The sequence below is a fragment of the Balaenoptera physalus genome, assembly GCF_965194825.1.
Source record: "Balaenoptera physalus genome assembly, chromosome: 9".
In the NCBI taxonomy this organism is placed as follows: Eukaryota; Metazoa; Chordata; class Mammalia; order Artiodactyla; family Balaenopteridae; genus Balaenoptera; species Balaenoptera physalus.
The window spans coordinates 69,826,225-69,845,297 of NC_138888.1; the positions used below are offsets into that span (position 1 = coordinate 69,826,225).

Here is a 19,073-nt window from a genome sequence, read left to right on the forward strand (position 1 = left end):
TGGTTTCACAACATTTAGGGAAGATCTAACACCCATCCTTCTCAAACTCTTCCAAAAAATTGCAAAGGAAGGAACACTCCCAAACTCATTCTATGAGGCCACCATCACCCTGATACCAAAACCAGACAAAGATACTACAAAAAAAAGAAAATTACAGACCAATATCACTGATGAATATAGATGCAAAAATCCTCAACAAAATACTAGCAAACAGAATCCAACAACACATTAAAAGGATCATACATCATGATCAAGTGGGATTTATCCCAGGGATGCAAGGATTCTTCAATATATGCAAATCAATCAATGTGATACACCATATTAACAAACTGAATAATAAAAACCATATGAGCATCTCAATAGATGCAGAAAAAGCTTTTGACAAAATTCAACACCCATTTATGATAAAGACTCTTCAGAAAGTGGGCAGAGAGGGAACCTACCTCAACATATTAAAAGCCATATACAACAAACCCACAGTAAGCATCATTCTCAATGGTGAAAAACTGAAAACATTTCCTCTAAGATTAGGAACAAGACAAGGATGTCCATTCTCACCACTATTATTCAACATAGCTTTGGAACTCCTAGCTACAGCAATCAGAGAAGAAAAAGAAACAAAAGGAACACAAATTGGAAAAGAAGAAGTAAAACTGTCACTGTTTGCAGATAACATGATACTATACACAGATAATCCTAAAGATGCCACCAGAAAACTACTAGAGAATGTTCAGAAGATGGTGGAAGAGTAAGACATGGAGATCACCTTCCTCCCCACAAATACATCAGAACTACATCTACATGTGGAACAACTCCTACAGAACACCTACTGAATGCTAGCAGAAGACCTCACACCTCCCAAAAGGCAAGAAACTCCCCACGTACCTGGGTAGGGCAAAAGAAAAAAGAAAAAACAGAGGCAAAAGAATAGGGATGGGACCTGCACTGCTGGGAGGGAGCTATGAAGGAGGAAAGGTTTCCACACACTAGGAAGCCCCTTTGCGGGCAGAGACTACGGGTGACAGAGGGGGAAAGCTTCGGAGTCACAGAGGAGAGCGCAGCCACAGGGGTGCGGAGGGCAAAGCGGAGAGATTCCCGCACAGAGGATCGGTGCCGACCAGCACTCACCAGCCCGAGAGGCTTGTCTGCTCACCCGCCGGGGCGGGCGGGGGCTGGGAGCTGAGGCTCGGGCTTCCAGAGGTTGGATCACAGGGAGAGGACTGGGGTTGGCGGCGTGAACACAGCCTGAAGGGGCTAGTGCGCCACAGCTAGCCGGGAGGGAGTCCGGGAAAAAGTCTGGAGCTGCCTAAGAGGCAAGAGACCATTGTTTCGTGGTGCGTGAGGAGAGGGGATTAACAGCGCCTCTTAAAGGAGCTCAAGAGACCGGCGCGAGCCGCGGCTATCAGCGCGGACCCCAGAGACGGGCATGAGACGCTAAGGCTGCTGCTGCCACCACCAAGAAGCCTGTGTGCAAGCACAGGTCACTCTCCACACCTCCCTTCCCGGGAGCCTGTGCAGCCCGCCACTGCCAGGGACCCGTGATCTAGGGACAACTTCCCCAGGAGAACGCACGGCGCGCCTCAGGCTGCTGCAACGTCACGCTGGCCTCTGCCACCGCAGGCTCACCCCGCATCCGTACCCCTCCCTCCCCCTGGCCTGAGTGAGCCAGAGGCCCCGAATCAGCTGCTCCTTTAACCCTGTCCTGTCTGAGCAAAGAACAGACGCTCTCAGGCGACCTACACGCAGAGGTGGGGCCAAATCCAAAGCTGAACCCCAGGAGCTGTGCAAACAAAGAAGAGAAAGGGAAATCTCTCCCAGCAGCCTCAGGAGCAGCGGATTAAATCTCCATAATCAACTTGATGTACCCTGCATCTGTGGAATAACTGAATAGACAACGAATCATCCCAAATTGAGGAGGTGGACTTTGGGAGCAACGACAATTTTTTTTTTCCCTTTTTCTCTTTTTGTGAGTGTGTATGCGTATGATTCTGTGTGTGGTTTTGCCTGTATAGCTTTGCTTTTACCATTTGTCCTAGGGTTCTGTCTTTTTCTTTTTTTTAGTATAGTTTTCAGTGCTTGTTATCATTGGTGGATTTGTTTTTTGGTTTGCTTGTTCTCTTCTTTCTTTCTTTCTTTTTTTAAAATTACTTAAAAAAATTTTTTTTAATAATTATTTTCTGTTTTTTATTTAAATAACTTATTTTATTTTATTTTATCTTTTTCTTTCTTTCTTTCTCTTTTTCTCCCTTTTATTCTGAGTCACGTGGAGGACAGGCCCTGGTGCTCCAGCCTGGCGTCAGGGCTGTGCCTCTGAGGTGGGAGAGCCAAGTTCAGGACATTGGTCCACAAGAGACCTCCCAGCTCCAAGTAATATCAAACGGCAAAAATCTTCCAGAGATCTCCATCGCAACACCAAGACCCAGCTCCACTCAACGACCAGCAAGCTACAGCGCAGGACACCCTATGCCAAACAACAAGCAAGACAGGAACACAGCCCCACTCATTAGCAGAGAGGCTGCCTAAAATCATAATAAGGCCACAGACACCCCAAAACACACCACCAGACGTGGACCTGCCCACCAGAAAGACAAGATCCAGCCTCATCCACCAGAACACAGGCACTAGTCCCCCCCACCAGAAAGCCTACACAACCCACTGAACCAACCTTAGCCACTGGGGACAGACACCAAAAACAATGGAAACTACGAACATGCAGCCTGCGAAAAGGAGACCCCAAACACAGTAAGTTAAGCAAAATGAAAAGACAGAGAAACACACAGCAGACGAAGGAGCAAGGCAAAAACCCACCAGACCTAACAAATGAAGAGGAAATAGGCAGTCTACCTGAAAAATAATTCAGAATAATGATAGTAAAGATGATCCAAAATCTTGGAAATAGAATGGAGAAAATACAAGAAACGTTTAACAAGGACCTAGAAGAACTATAGAGCAAACAAACAGAGATGAACAACACAATAAGTGAAATTTAAAATTCTCTAGAAGGGATCAATAGCAGAATAACGGAGGCAGAAGAACGGATAAGTGACCTGGAAGATAAAATAGTGGAAATAACTACTGCAGAGCAGAATAAAGAGAAAAGAATGAAAAGAATTGAGGACAGTCTCAGAGACCTCTGGGACAATATTAAACGCACCAACATTCGAATTATAGGGGTCCCAGAAGAAGAAGAGAAAAAGAAAGGTACTGAGAAAATATTTTAAGAGATTACAGTTGAAAACTTCCCTAATGTGGAAAACGAAATAGTTGACCAAGTCCAGGAAGCACAGAGAGTCCCATATGGGATAAATCCAAGGAGAAACACGCCAAGACACATATTAATCAAACTATCAAAAATTAAATACAAAGAAAACATATTAAGAGCAGCAAGGGAAAAACAACAAATAACATACAAGGGAATCCCCATAAGGTTAACAGCTGATCTTTCAGCAGAAACTCTGCAAGCCAGAAGGGAGTGGCAGAACATATTTAAAGTGATGAAAGGGAAAAACATACAACCAAGATTACTCTATCCAGCAAGGATCTCATTGAGATTTGACAGAGAAATTAAAACCTTTACAGACAAGCAAAAGCTAAGAGAATTCAGCACAACCAAACCAGCTTTACAACAAATGCTAAAGGAACTTCTCTAGGCAGGAAACACAAGAGAAGGAAAAGTCCTACAATAACAAACCCAAAACAATTAAGAAAATGGTAATAGGAACATACATATCGATAATTATCTTAAATGTAAATAGATTAAATGCTCCAAACAAAAGACATAGACTGGCTGAATAGATACAAAAACAAACCCGTATATATGCTGTCTACAAGAGACCCACTTCAGACCTAGGGACACATACAGAGTGAAAGTGAGGGGATGGAAAAAGATATTCCATGCAAATGGAAATCAAAAGAAAGCTGGAGTAGCAATTCTCATATCAGACAAAATAGACTTTAAAACAAAGACTATTACAAGAGACAAAGAAGGACACTACATAATGATCAAGGGATCAATCCAGTAAGAAGATATAACAATTGTAAATATTTATGCAGTCAACATAGGTGCACCTCAATACATAAGGCAAATACTAACAACCATAAAAGGGGAAATTGACACTAACACAATCATAGTAGGGGACTTTAACACCCCACTTTCACCAATGGACAGATCATCCAAAATGAAAATAAATAAGGAAACACAAGCTTTAAATGATGCATTAAACAAGACGGACTTAATTGATATTATTAGGACATTCCATCCAAAAACAACAGAATACACTTTCTTCTCAAGTGCTCATGGAACATTCTCCAGGATAGATCATATCTTGGGTCACAAATCAAGCCTTGGTAAACTTAAGAAAATTGAAATCATATCAAGTATCTTTTCTGACCACAATGTTATGAGATTAGATATCAATTATAGGAAAAAATCTGTAAAAACATACAAACACATGGAGGTAAAAAAAACACTACTTAATAACCAAGAGATCGCTGAAGAAATCAAAGAGGAAATCAAAAAATACCTAGAAACAAATGACAATGAAAACACAACGACCCAAAACCTATGGGATGCAGCAAAAGCAGTTCTAAGAGGGAAGTTTATAACAATACAATCCTACCTTAAGAAACAAGAAACACCTCAAATAAACAACCTAACCTTACACCTAAAGCAATTAGACAAAGAAGAAAAAAAAAATCCCAAAAGTTAGCAGAAGGAAAGAAATAATAAAGATCAGATCAGAAATAAATGAAAAAGAAATGAAGGAAACACTAGCAAAGATTAATAAAACTAAAAGCAGGTTCTTTGAGAAGATAAACAAAATTGATAAACCATTAGCCAGACTCTTCAAGAAAAAAAGGAGAAGACTCAACTCAATAGAATTAGAAATGAAAAAGGGGAAGTAACAACTGACACTGCAGAAATACAAAGGATCATGAGAGATTACTACAAGCAACTATATGCCAATAAAATGGACAACCTGGAAGAAATGGACAAATTCTTAGAAATGCACAACCTGCCGAGACTGAACCAGGAAGAAATAGAAAATATGAACAGACCAATCACAAGCACTGAAATTGAAACTGTGATTAAAACTGTGATTAAAAATCACTGAAATTGAAACTGTGATTAAAAATCTTCCAACAAACAAAAGCCCAGGACCAGATGGCTTCACAGGAGACTTCTATCAAACATTTAGAGAAGAGCTAACACCTATCCTTCTCAAACTCTTCCAAAATATAGCAGAGGGAGGAACACTCCCAAACTCATTCTACGAGGCCACCATCACCCTGATACCAAAACCAGACAAAGATGTCACAAAAAAAGAAAACTACAGACCAATACCACGGATGAACATAGATGCAAAAATTCTCAATGAAATACTAACCAACAGAATCCAACAGCACATTAAAAGGATCATACACCATGATCAAGTGGGGTTTATCCAGGAATGCAAGGATTCTTCAATATACGCAAATCAATCAATGTGATACACCATATTAACAAATTGAAGGAGAAAAACCATATGATCATCTCAATAGATTCAGAGAAAGCTTTTGACAAAATTCAATACCCATTTATGATAACAACCCTCCAGAAAGTAGGCATAGAAGGAACTTACCTCAACATAATAAGGCCATTTATGACAAAACCACAGCCAACATCATCCTCAATGGTGAAAAACTGAAACCATTTACACTAAGATCAGGAACAAGACAAGGTTGTGCACTCTCACCACTATTATTCAACATAGTTTTGGAAGTTTTAACCACAGCAATCAGAGAAGAAAAAGAAATAAAAGGAATCCAAATCGGAAAAGAAGAAGTAAAGCTGTCACTCTTTGCAGATGACATGATACTATACATAGAGAATCCTAAAGATGTTATCATAAAACTACTAGAGCTAATCAATGAATTTGGTAAAGTAGCAGGATACAAAGTTTATGCACAGAAATCTCTTGCATTCCTATACACTAATGATGAAAACTCTGAAAGTGAAATTAAGAAAACACTCCCATTTACCATTGCAACAAAAAGAATAAAATATCTAGGAATAAACCTACCTAGGGAGACAAAAGACCTGTATGCAGAAAACTGTAAGACACTGATGAAAGAAATTAAAGGTGATACAGACAGATGGAGAGATATACCATGTTCTTGGATTGGAAGAATCAACATTGTGAAAATGACCATACTACTCAAAGCAATCTACAGATTCAATGCAATCCCTATCAAACTACCACTGGCAGTTTTCACAGAACCTGAACAAAATATTTCACAATCTGTATGGAAACACAAAAGACCCCGAATAGCCAAAGCAATCTTGAGAAAGAAAAACAGAGCTGGAGGAATCAGGCTCCCAGGCTTCAGTAATCAAGACAGTATGGTACTGGCACAAAAACAGAAATATAGATCAATGAAACAGGATAGAAAGCCCAGAAGAAACCCATGCACATATGGTCACCTTATCTTTGACAAAGGAGGCAAGAATATACAATGGAGAAAAGACAGCCTCTTCAAGAAGTGGTGCTGGGAAAACTGGACAGCTACATGTAAAAGAATGAAAGTAGAACACTCCCTAACACCATACACAAAAATAAACTCAAAATGGATTAAAGACCTAAATGTAAGGCCAGACACTATCAAACTCTTAGAGGAAAACATAGGCAGAACACTCTATGACATAAATCACAGCAAGATCCTTTTTGACCCACCACCTAGAGAAATGGATATAAAAACAAAAATAAACAAATGGGACCTAATGAAACTTAAAAGCTTTTGCACAGCAAAGGAAAGCATAATCAAGATGAAAAGACAACCCTCAGAATGGGAGAAAATATTTGCAAATGAAGCAACTGACAAAGGATTAATCTCCAAAATTTACAAGCAGCTCATGCAGCTCAATCTCAAAAAAACAAACAACCCAATCCAAAAATGGGCAGAAGACTTAAATAGACATTTCTCTAAAGAAGATATACAGATTGCCAACAAACACATGAAAGGATGCTCAACATCATTAATAATTAGAGAAATGCAAATCAAAACTACAATGAGGTGTCACCTCACACTGGTTAGAATGGGCATCATTAGAAAATCTACAAACAACAAATGCTGGAGAGGGTGTGGAGAAAAGGGAACCCTCTTGCACTGTTGGTGGGAATGTAAATTGGTGCAGCCACTATGGAGAGCAGTATGGAGGTTCCTTAAAGAAACTAAAAATAGAATTACCATATGACCCAGCAATCCCACTACTGGGCATATACCGTGAGAAAACCATAACTCAAAAAGACACATGCACCCCAATGTTCACTGCAGCACTGTTTACATAACCAGGTCATGGAAGCAACCTAAATGCCCATCGACAGACGAATGGATAAAGATGTGGTACATATATACAATGGAATATTACTCAGCCATAAAAAGGAATGAAATTGGTTCATTTGTTGAGACGTGGATGGACATAGAGACTGTCATACAGAGTGAAGTAAGTCAGAAAAAGAAAAACAAATATTGTATATTAATGCATATATGTGGAATCTAGAAAAATGGTACAGATGAACTGGTTTGCAGGGCAGAAATAGAGACACAGATGTAGAGAACAAACGTATGGACACCAAGGGGAGAAAGTGGGGGGTGGGGGTGATGGTAGGATGAATTGGGAGATTGGGATTGACGTGTATACACTGATGTGGATAAAATGGATGACTAATAAGAACCTGCTGTATAAAAAAAATTAATTAAATTTTTAAAAAAAGAAGGTTTGAATCCCAAGTGAGAGTTGCCACAATGTGCATCTAAATCTGCCTATTCAGATGATGACAGTTGGAGACTAACTTGCCTCTTTTTCTATCCCCTTGAACAGTCAGTGGGAGAATTTACTATCATGTATATTACCAGCTACATCCAGCTGATCAAAGATATGTAGAGAGTTGGCTATTACACCTTCATATCAAAGGTAAGAGATTGGAAGAGAGGCAAAAATTGGTGCCACGTTTTTTTTTTGGTCCACTGCATCCTTAATAAATTGGCCCTTTTAAAAGAATGTGGTATTGTGTGTTTTCCTCTATTGGTGCAACATAGGTGGGTTAAGGAAGTAGGAATAGACTTCAGGCAAGGCTAAAGCTTGGGCCTTTTAGGGGATTACACACCAGGAAAACTGACCTGGAAAACCTAATTTCAGTTTTTTCATTCTCCAGAAAAGTGCTGGGGTTGTTAATTGTTGCTTTCCCTGGGACCACAGGCTTGCAGAGGATCTTCTGGATGGCTGGGGATTAGGAGGGCAAGACAGTACACATCACTTCATGAGAATCACAAAGGGAGTCTTGGAGGACTCCACGTCCAAAGGGATCCTCAGCCCGTTAGGTGGAACCATCTTCAGTGGGGTATTTTGTGAGACGTAAGGGCCAGGGAGACTTGTCCCTCAGACAGGGAGAAGGCTGTTGTGTCTCCCACTCCATGTAGTAGCAGCTGACTCTGTGTTCTCACTCGAGGTGTCTGTTGTTTGTTGGTGTCTTTCAATCAACTGTGCAATCCTTTTCTTCCTGGAACTCACCTAGGTGACACCCAGAGCCTCGTTCAGTTATTTAGCAGATATTTATGGATTCCCTTCCATGGACGGGCACTGCATGGCCTTATCTGGACAGTATCACGGACATGCATGCAGTAGTGGCTATAGTGGGAGAGGTTGAGAACACAGGCAGACTTGGGTTGGAATCCCAATTCTGTTACCTACTAGCTGTGACCACTATGACCACTGTGAGTTTTTGCACCTATAGAAAGAAGATAATCCTTCACTGGCTTGTCGAAGGAACTAAATGAAATAATGAACACAAGGGACTGAGCAGCAGTGTCTGGCATATCATAAGAGTTCAATAAAGTGTAGACATTTTATTGTTATTGTTATAATTATTTCTAAACACTCCCTCTGAGCTCTTGTCCAATATTTCCAACCACCTAGAGTTCTCTCTCCCTAGATATCCTCTGTAAGTACCTCAAACTCACTATTTCCAAAATGGAACCCATTAACATTCTCAGGAAATTCATTCCTTTCTTTCTTATCTTAGTATCTCCATCTGCCATTATCTTTATGGACAAATAAATTATCTGGAGGCCACCTTTGACTCCTGTTTCTTCTTTACTCCCAAATTAAATATCTATTCTGTCCTTTTTAACTCATAAATACCTCCCTCTCTCTCCATTCCAACTTGCACTGCCCTGCTTTACACTTTCATTCTCTCTTTCCTGCATTGTCCCTAGGTACAGCTTCTGTAAATATTTCTAAATAATGCCGATTTTAACTACTTTGTCCCGTTGTGTCCACAACCACATTAGTACTTGTTGAACCGTGTTCTAATTTTTTAATTCAAGAAATGCAGCCTCCTTACTGGTCTCCAGCCACCAATCTCTACCTTTTCTAAATCATGTGTTTCTCTGCCTCCAGAATGATCATTTAAAAAAACAAATCTGATGATACTGCTTCAAATCATAAATACCTTCAGGAGCTTCCTATTATTTCAAACTCCACTCAGGGTGTGGAAAACCATCCACTACTGACCCCACATTCACTTTGAGCCCCATTCTCCTACCAAACCTATATCTATGCGTCCTATATACACTCTAGCCACATAGAGCCGGAATTTTCAAGGCAGGGAGCCTTCCCCATGTCACCTCGACCTCGGATCCCTTCCCCATCCTGTGCACCCTCCTGTCTTTCCTCCAATTGCCATCAATTCTTTCCTCATTCTACAAAAGTCACTTCCTCTGTGAAGACTTCCAAAACTTTTCTTCCAAGGATATTTAGCCACTTTTGCCTCTGGCCTCATATGGTAAAACACTCTACCACAGGGTCATTACAGAACAAGTCCTTCTGTGTCTGACTCTCCCGTGAGACTTTGAGTGTCTCTCCTACTAGACTGGGAGCTCTGCAGGGGCAGGTCTTTGCTCACTTCTTCATATTGACAACATGTAGTTTATCTTTGGTAAATGTTTGATGGATGAATGAAAAGTTTAATCAAGCTGGAGGCAGGGTGCTCTGGGCTCATTTGGGAGGGAAATGAAGGACACTCATTGGTGTTCTGTAGTTGGGAGGAAAGTAGCATCTCAAACAGTAACAGATTTTACAAATCAAAGCACAGCCTTCTTCTTTCTCCTATGAGAAGCACACTGAGAATTAAATCATCACTAAATGAAGCACAATCATCATTAAATCTTCAAGGAGCCAAAGGCCTGCAGAGTCCAAGCATAACAGAAAGGCCTTAGGGAACACTATGTGCAGGTCTTAGGAAGACATACAAGAGGAAGTGAGGGCCAGTGCTCTGGGTCATTTGCATAAGGCTTTGGGCAACAACTTGGTCACTTGAGGACAAACGATTGCCTAGGTAGAAAGGTATGAGTGGACATTTTTCCATTAATGGTAAGAATTAAGGGGTATATCATTCTGAGCCAAGAGAAGTGCTTTCTCTCCAAGCTAGTTCTATTACATAAGGGGTATATTACTTTGCTAAGGCGGCCATTAACAAAGTATCAGCAGAAATTTCTCGCTTCATAGTTCTAAAGGCTAGGCATCTGAAATCAGTTCATTCTGAAGCTGTAAGGGAGAATCTGGTCCATGCCTCTCTGCTAGCTTCTAGAGTTTGCTGGCCATCTTTGGTGTTCATGGGCTTCTGCTGCCTTACCCTGATTTCTGCCTTCATCTTCACATGGCACTCTCCCTGTGTATATGTCCAAATTTCCCCCTTTCATAAGGGAACCATCATATTGGATTAGGGACCCATCCTACTATAGTATGACCTCTTCCTAACTTAACTAATTACAATTGCACTGACCTTATTTCTAAATAGGGTCACATTCTAAAGTACTGGGGAGTAGGGCTTCAACACACAAAATTTTGAAGGAACACAATTCAACCTATAACAAGAGGTTAGATGGTGCTCATCCCAGGAAAGGCTGTTCTCCCATCATCTTGGGATGGCATACGAGAAACCCACAGGGAAGAGAGCTGTGGTTCTGATGTCTCCGGAAGAGAAGGGCTAGGAGATCCCTAGCAAACACTATCAACTGGCCACCCAATCCTTGTGACCTGGGGAAGGGACAGACTATAAAAGGAGGGGAGGAAAGGTCTTCGGAACCAGACCCCTTCCTAAGAACTCTTCTGGCAGGTCATGGGAGACCAACACCAAGAAGCTCTCAGGGATAAACACACCACCGGACTTGAGGAAGCCCAGGATTGGGAAGGCATTGTGCCAGCTGGTTTATTGAAGCCCCAAGGTGTTTGAGTGAGGTGACAAGGCACTGAGACTAAAGTCCTAATTCCTTACATCCAAATACTGGTTATGCATAAAACACAAAATGTTTAGAAAGAAGATAATTTGACAAAAAAGTCTCTCTGCCTTAATTTATAGAAGAAGAAACCAAGACTCAGAGGGGAAATCTGTGCTATAATGTAGAAGAAAGAACACCAGACCAAGAAGCAGAACTCTGTGAAGTCCTTATTTTGACACTAACTAATCAACCTTAGGCAAACTACATCAACTCACTGAGCCTCACTGATCTTATATTAAACTATGATACATCCTTCAGAGAATGGCTCGGTTGATTAAAGGAGATAATGGATGTGAAAGTACCACTCGACTCTGAGAGATGGTTCAATAAATCCCAAAGTACACTGATCAAATCCTATTCCTATTTGAATCTATACTATCCAGCACACAGTAGACGTTCAGCAATGTCTGTTGATAAATGAATTAATTCAATCCAGCCCTTAAAAGGGAAAATCCCCAGAACACAACATCCAGATCTTAACCTGAATTCTAACTTCCTGAGGCCTTGAAAATAAGACTTCCCAGAGGTCTTTATCCAACAAGGCAGCCCCAGAATCATAGGGACAATAGATTTCCTAAAGGCAGCATGTCAGTTATCCAAAAGAAACTCTCTTTCTAGGGTTGCTGCTTGTGTTCTGAGCAGGCTATTGGAAAGATCACATCCCCTGGCAATACACAGGGGGGTTCTCTGGACTCAGAGAAATCTCCCCTGGGTAAGGACTACACATCTGATACACTCCTCAAGGGGTGAGCGAGTGAACCCAGAAAGCAAATCCATAACAGCCAGCATAAACCTCCAGCAGTTATGATTCTGTAGTCTGGTGGCCATAGGAGAGACCTTTGGGCACATCATTGTGGCTGAGTGTTATTACTGTATATTGTGAGTTCTGACCTGGGGCAGAACTTTCTCTGTCTGGTGACTCACTCTTTTTCTTAGTACCAACTACATTGTTTCTTGTAGACTGGTCAAAATGCTCACATAAAATCTCTTACTTTAGTACTTAGCCAATGATTAGAGGCTAGGAGAAGAAAAGTTAATTTTGATGCAAACAACAGAAACTGACCAAGTTGTAAGACTTACTGAAAAATCCAAATCGTATATTGCAAGGGGACATTTTTCAGGGAAATTATCCTTTAAAATATAGATGGTGCTCACCACTGTGAATCTGTGGCTTCAGTCTTTAGGGTGATTAGACGACAATGCTTTACCCTAATGAGTGATGTTTAGGAGATCATTAGATCCTGGAGGGATGTACTTTACAGCATTTAAATAAACCTAAGTTACTGAGCCCTAAAGAGCATAATTGATCATCATTTTATATTTGATCAAAATGGTTTGCAATTATTCCCGCTGGGAGATTTATCCATTTGCATCTTGCAGTCAGTTTTGGAATTTTATCCCTTTGATCTTGCCATAATATCATGATTAATTGATTGATTCAAGGATTCAGGAGTCAATAAACCCAGTATTTGTTATTATTTATTATTTAACTGCCCCCAGTGTGCTGGCTGGCATTCAGAAGCTAAAGAAAATACAGTCCAGCTCTCACAGCTTCTTAAAGAATTGATTACGCAGAAGAAAAAAAAAAGAAAAGAAAACCCCTTTTTTGTTCAATCGTGTGAATATTAATGAGAGAGAGATAACAAAGAAAATGCATGCTATACTTATATTGGCCCTGATTTTAAAATGTTCTGAATATCTGGATTGTTGCTTACCTTTAAATTAATTTTTTGAGACATATATATACATATATATATCCATATTTGTATCTGTACCTGAAAATAAAGCTCCCAGTTTAGTTATTCCTTACATTGTAGAAATGATTCTACTCGGGCATTATTCAAGAAAGACATGGACTTGGAAAAAATAAGCAATAAAACTGTCTTCAGTTCATAAACGTAAAAAACATGTAAGTTTAGAGATATTAATTGTATCCTGATGACCTGTGTGCTTTTCTTAGATTAGGACTAAGCCTGAATAAACACTCCTTCACAGGATGGATTTAGCAGTGGCAAAGAATGAGTCACTGATCCCAAGAAACTCTAACTTCAGATGCCTAGATTTGCTGTCAAAGCCCTGGGCAAGCAAGAATATAACCAAATTGGCCAAATGGGAGGTAGCACAGTGATTAAATATGTTGCCAAATTTTTGCTGTAATTCTCAAATCATGCTTTTTAAGATAATCATTCAAACATGCACCCTAAAAGAAGAGGGGATTTGCTTTGTACATAATGACATGCATGGGTATTATAGCCTCATCCAATGATTAGCACAATGGCAGGATGATTTGGTGACTATTTTACATTTTACAAGGGATTAAATAAAGATATACAGAGCTCAGTGAATTTTTCCCAAGGATGCTAAAATAAAGTTAGTATTAACACTAAGATATTGCAATCCTAATTCATAATTTCCAGAGAATTGTCTCTTCCTAGGCCACATTTCTACCCATAAACTGTCAAATTATATAGAGATCTCGTCACACAAATATGCTACTCTCACTTGAAGCTCCAGGAGAGAGGTTTGCAGCATCTAAAAATGGAATTCATCACCAAAAGCCCAATAAAAACTCAAAGGTGTAAGGATGCTACTGAGCTAAGATTGACGGTATGTCCTAAATGCACCAGCTGTGTAAAATACGAAATCATTGGCCATGCTGACGTCCCGAAGGAACTCGATGAGAAGCACATGCAATGCCACATGTCCTATATGACAGGCAAGACAACAGTGGTTGACCAGATGTTCTTTTCCTTCTCATTTGCATGGTTAAAACATATGGTAACTGGGAAGAATGAAGTCATCTCTTAAGCAGTGATATGAATGACTTGAAATAAAATTGTTTTAAATCATAGGCCGCACACCTGTCATGGATTAATGTTGCTGAACCTCTGAAAATAAACATGTTAACTATAACCTAAACATCTTATGTCATATGGCGTTTTTTATGCCTTACCGCACATTTACAATCCTTTAAATAAAGCGTAGCTCTTCGGAGGGTTTGAGATTGCATAGTTTTATCTGGAGAAAGGTTTGGTTTCCTTACACATGTTAAACTTGGGAGTATTTCAACACTTGCAATAGCAATATTTGGATGTCAGAAGATCTAGATTTCAGCACCCAGAGATAATTTGGTATATAAAACATCTGGTGTGTTTGTGAGAGAGTATCAGATTTAAATCAGTGGTTTCCATATTCCTTTTAGTTAAGTATGCCTTTTGGTAGAAAGTGCAGTTTCTGGTTTATGTTCTTGTCTTTTCAATGGCTAAAGTAAAACTAACACATATTTTTAAAGGTTGCCTTAAGTAAAATAATAGCAAAGAAGAAAGTCAATTTGCTTGCCATCTTGGGGACATGGGCAGCCAGACAGCACAGCTCCAACTTATTACAGCGGATTCTCATACTCAGGATGTTAAAATCTTGGTAGTGACTTATGGAGCACAAATGAAACCAAAGCCCTGAAATTCAGTCATGTTGAGAATTCCCAAGGAGTATGTAGAGTTGGGACTCTGTCTTCTTAAATTTGGAGGTGGCAGGAAAAAGCCATCTACTCGTTCCTCTTGTAACATAATTGATTTCCAGACAAGGAAAACTTGCTCCACCTATGGTTTCTATGCTTATATTTTGGCAGATCTCCTAAAATTCTGGTAATGTCAACACTCCCTGTTTACCTTGATGCTATCCTACAAACATGATATGTTAAAAGAGTCTACTTGCTGTAAAACATATTATTATTGATTTTTATGAAGCATTCTTTGGTATAAGTCATCACACAGCAGTATTTTGAAGCCAGTATATGAATCACACCAAAGAAGGAGAACAAGGTTTGAAGTTTTAGTCTCATGTAAAAATGGAGCTTCTGAGTTGAAAACATCCCTCTGGACCAATGAGGATAAGATTTTAGAAGGGTGGACAAGAGGTATGTTCAGCAAAATCTAGGGAAAACATTCAACAGCTACTGTAACACAAACCAGGAAGGGGGAAAGCTTAACTGTACCAGACGTATCACAATTGAACACCGTTAGGCCAATATCTGTGGTATAAGTGTCAAATATTGATTATGTAATCTCTATTATTTTCAAGTTGGTGCTTATGAATACTGACAACACAGGCAGAATCCTTTGGCCAAATCAATCCTGAAAAGGGACAGCTAAATAGACCTAGAAGAATGACTAGCCCTTCCACTTCACGTGTTTATTGGCATTATTTCTTCAGGTCTAGGCACGGCTATGTCTATGGACCAGAGGGCAACACCAATACCACAACCTTGCCAGGTGGCTTCTGGCAAATTGTGGCTCTGGTATGACTTTGACCCAATGCTCACCATCACTGTCTCAATGCTTTGCTCTCCACTTTCAGCGTCTCCCCAGAACAATGCTCAGTACTTTCCCTACCCCCATCCCTGCCACCACAGCACCGACACGCTATTCTCCTGGTGGAATAGCTAGCGCGGCCAACCCATGAACCACACCGTGTCATGCTGGAGATTTCTCGTAGCCGTGCTTTATCAAGTTGAGGAAGTTCCCCTCTACTCAATTTGCTGAGAGATTCTTTTATCACGGTGGGTATCAGATTTTGTCAAACGCTTTTTCCTATCGGTGAATATGATCATATGATTTTTCTTCTTTGGCTTGTTGATGTGGTGGATGACTTTGATTTTTGGATGTTGGATCAGCTTTTATTTGTTTTTTAAAACACAAATAGGGAAACAAAATTCTATTCAATGAGTACAACAAATAATAAAAGCCGCCTCAACATCTTCTGACATAAGAGATAAAGATGAGAAACATTGATTAATATTGTTATTTTTCAATATGGAGAGGGCATGAAACCATTTGGATTTACAAAAACATAAAGTTATATTACTAGGCGTTGTTATAAAGAATACTTTAATTCTCACCTAAAGTTTGGTAGCTCTGGGATTCCTTAAATTCTCTCTCTTCATGGAGAAACCCCCTACTTTCCAAGGCTAGAATATCAAGAGAATAAAATTTTTATTTTGGAAAAACCACAGAAGATGGTTTTTTAATTTTCAGCAGGAAAAGGCCTACTTGATGGAAGTGCATCACCAACTTGTAATTGACAACATTACTTCTAGGACTTCTAAATCTTGTTGCATTTCGCACCTAAAAGCGTAAACAGCGTCCTCTTGTGGTGTTTTTGCTCTATGGGACAGACAAAGCAGAGCTCATATCTGGGTTTGTTCACAGGATTCAAGTCCCCTCTGCTGAACTAACTTATAATGAAATATTAATAGCAGCATCCAGAGGTGTTACCTTTCCAAGGAATATTGGCATTTTTGCTTCCTTATACCTAAAAGTTAACCTCTAAGACAGGTTTTCAGGAACTGGACAGAAAACCTATAGATCAGGTCAGTAGGGCTACAGAGTATTTGGTGTCCCTTTTCAATCACACCCTGTAGCTGACTGCCTAGTTCAACTACATATAAGCCTTTTCAGAGTCTTCAGGTAGCTATTTTTAAAATTTTATCCTGAGGTTTTCGCTGCAATCAGTGGGAGGGTTAAGCTGTAGGGGTCTTAAATCACCAAAGTAGAACTAGGACTCTAAAGAACTCATCTCACAGACAAGCAAACTAAGGCCCAGAGAAATGGACAATGATGACAGCAATTTCTTACATTTGTTATAGACCTTGATGGTTGACAAAGCACTTCCTCCTATTATGCTTTCAACCTCACAGTAATCCATTGTGAAGGTCCAGCCTTCTAATGCCATAGATTCTAGTAAGTTGCAATTTATGTTATAAAATTATGGCTGTGTTTAACATTTCATTTTTATTTCTCTCAACTGTTTTCCTTGATCTATACAAATAATATAACCCAGCAGACAATGTAGGAGGACATGGATTTACAGTGGTGGGACATAAATTTGCAATTAAATAGAAAAAATTTTAAGATAAGGCTCAAACTGGGACCAAGGAACAGTAGAGACATCTTATACCTTCCTCGAGGTATTCAAGGCTGATGGCGGGGATGAAACCAAAAGCCATGCCAAGGTGAGCTTTGCCGAAGTGAGAGAAGGAATTTGGATCAAAACAAGTAGAATGTTATTAGATGAAACCCCTATGCGTATGCTGGTGCACATCAACACCGGGAAGGCCAGGATATCTGAGAAAAAGGGGCCCTTTGCCATTTGTAAAAAGAGGTTCTCTCTGTTTCTTAGTCTTACTCCCAATGGTTTTAATTTTCATCCCACTTTTGTTTTTTCCAGGGCATTCTCACGTACCCAATCTCATTTCAATCACACAGCAACACGGACTTGACAAAACGGGCACTCGTTTTGCTGTTTACAGGTTTTTATAGCTGCCTATACAGGTGAGAAACTGAAGCCCAGAGGGCTCGAGAGTTTTACTCAATGTCACACAGTTAGGTTCGAAGTGAGCAGAAACTAGGACTCTAGCAGAACATGAGTCAGAGGAGGTCTCCAAAATGCAGTAGAGCAGACTAAACACGGCAGATTGATACTACCTATGACTGTATCCTAAGTTCCAGCAAACAACAGTAAAGGCATTTAAAAGATTTTAGCCCAAAAGAACAAATGACCAGTCGAAGAGATGTCAACAGATGAGAAATTTCAACGCATGTTTGAAAAACAGTCAAAGGATGGACGTGTGGTTTTGGTTCAACAGAGAGGAGGAAAGCACAGCTTAGCTTCCACAGAGGGGAATACCAAAAAGAAGTGAGATCACCTGATACCCAGAACTACAGACGTGTGTGACATGGGGCCCAGGTTATAGGAGGCAGAGGGCATGTCAGGGATGAAAACAAGACATGGCGCCAAATCTATACACAACCTGATTTGAATCCTGTATCATCCCCGCCCGCCATACTGCAAGTCATAATACTCTAAGACCTGATGATTGATTTAAGCAAAATTGGTGATACTGCCATGGCGGGCAGGTGGAATAGGAACTGGGGATGTGTACACAACCGTAAGCTCTCATTTACTATGACAAGAAATTAAGGGATGATGTACAAAACTATGAAATCAAAACTGTGTGATATAAATAGCCAAAACATGGAAACCACCTAATGTCCATCGACAGAGGAACAGATAAAGAAGATGTGGTACATATATACAATGGAATATTATTCAGCCATAAAAAAGAATGAAAGAATGCCATTTGCAGCAACATGGATGCAACTAGAGATGATCATACTAAGCGAAGTAAGCCAGAAAGAGCTGGCTTTTTTGGGGGGTTGGCAGATGCAAACTATTACATTTAGAATGGATAAACAACAAGGCCCTAATGTATAGCACAGGGAACTATAGTCAATATCCTGATGGTGATAAATATGGTGATAAACTATAATGGAAAAGAATATTAAAAAAGAATGTCTATATGTGTATAACTGAGTCACTTTCCTGTACAGCAGAGATTGACACAACATTGTAAATCAACTATACTTCAATAAAAAAAAACAAAAACTGGGTGATATAAACATATTACTTAGAAACATGATGATAAATACCAGAAGAAACAGCTGGATTTGACAACGGTCACCTCTGGGGTTAGGATCTGGAATTGAATGGGATAGAGCAGGTGACTGTAATTTTTCATTTTAAGGCTTCATACACATATTACTTTACTTGAAATATTAATTTTTTAATAATTTTCAAAAATAAAAGTAGCCTTAGTCCTCTCTCTCTCAGGAAAAAAAAAGTGAGTTCCCAGCTATGACCGCCTCAGAGGGGCTGTCTAGTGAAATAGTTGGTTGAGGGGCTGAGGAGCCTCCTGG

The 19,073-nt window shown here is 39.9% G+C and overlaps 2 protein-coding genes across 2 annotated transcripts in view; both read right to left on the reverse strand.

Moving 5' to 3' along the window:
• SPACA1 (sperm acrosome associated 1) overlaps positions 1-19,073 on the reverse strand; it is a 208,680-nt gene that overhangs the window by 158,059 nt on the left and 31,548 nt on the right. The window lies entirely within an intron of this gene.
• Positions 1-19,073, reverse strand: part of LOC309666518 (uncharacterized protein) — a 138,111-nt gene that overhangs the window by 99,627 nt on the left and 19,411 nt on the right. The window contains exon 2 of the mRNA XM_082474002.1: positions 16,217-16,285. Coding sequence (XP_082330128.1) covers positions 16,217-16,285 — 69 coding nt within the window. The remainder of the gene's footprint in view (positions 1-16,216; positions 16,286-19,073) is intronic.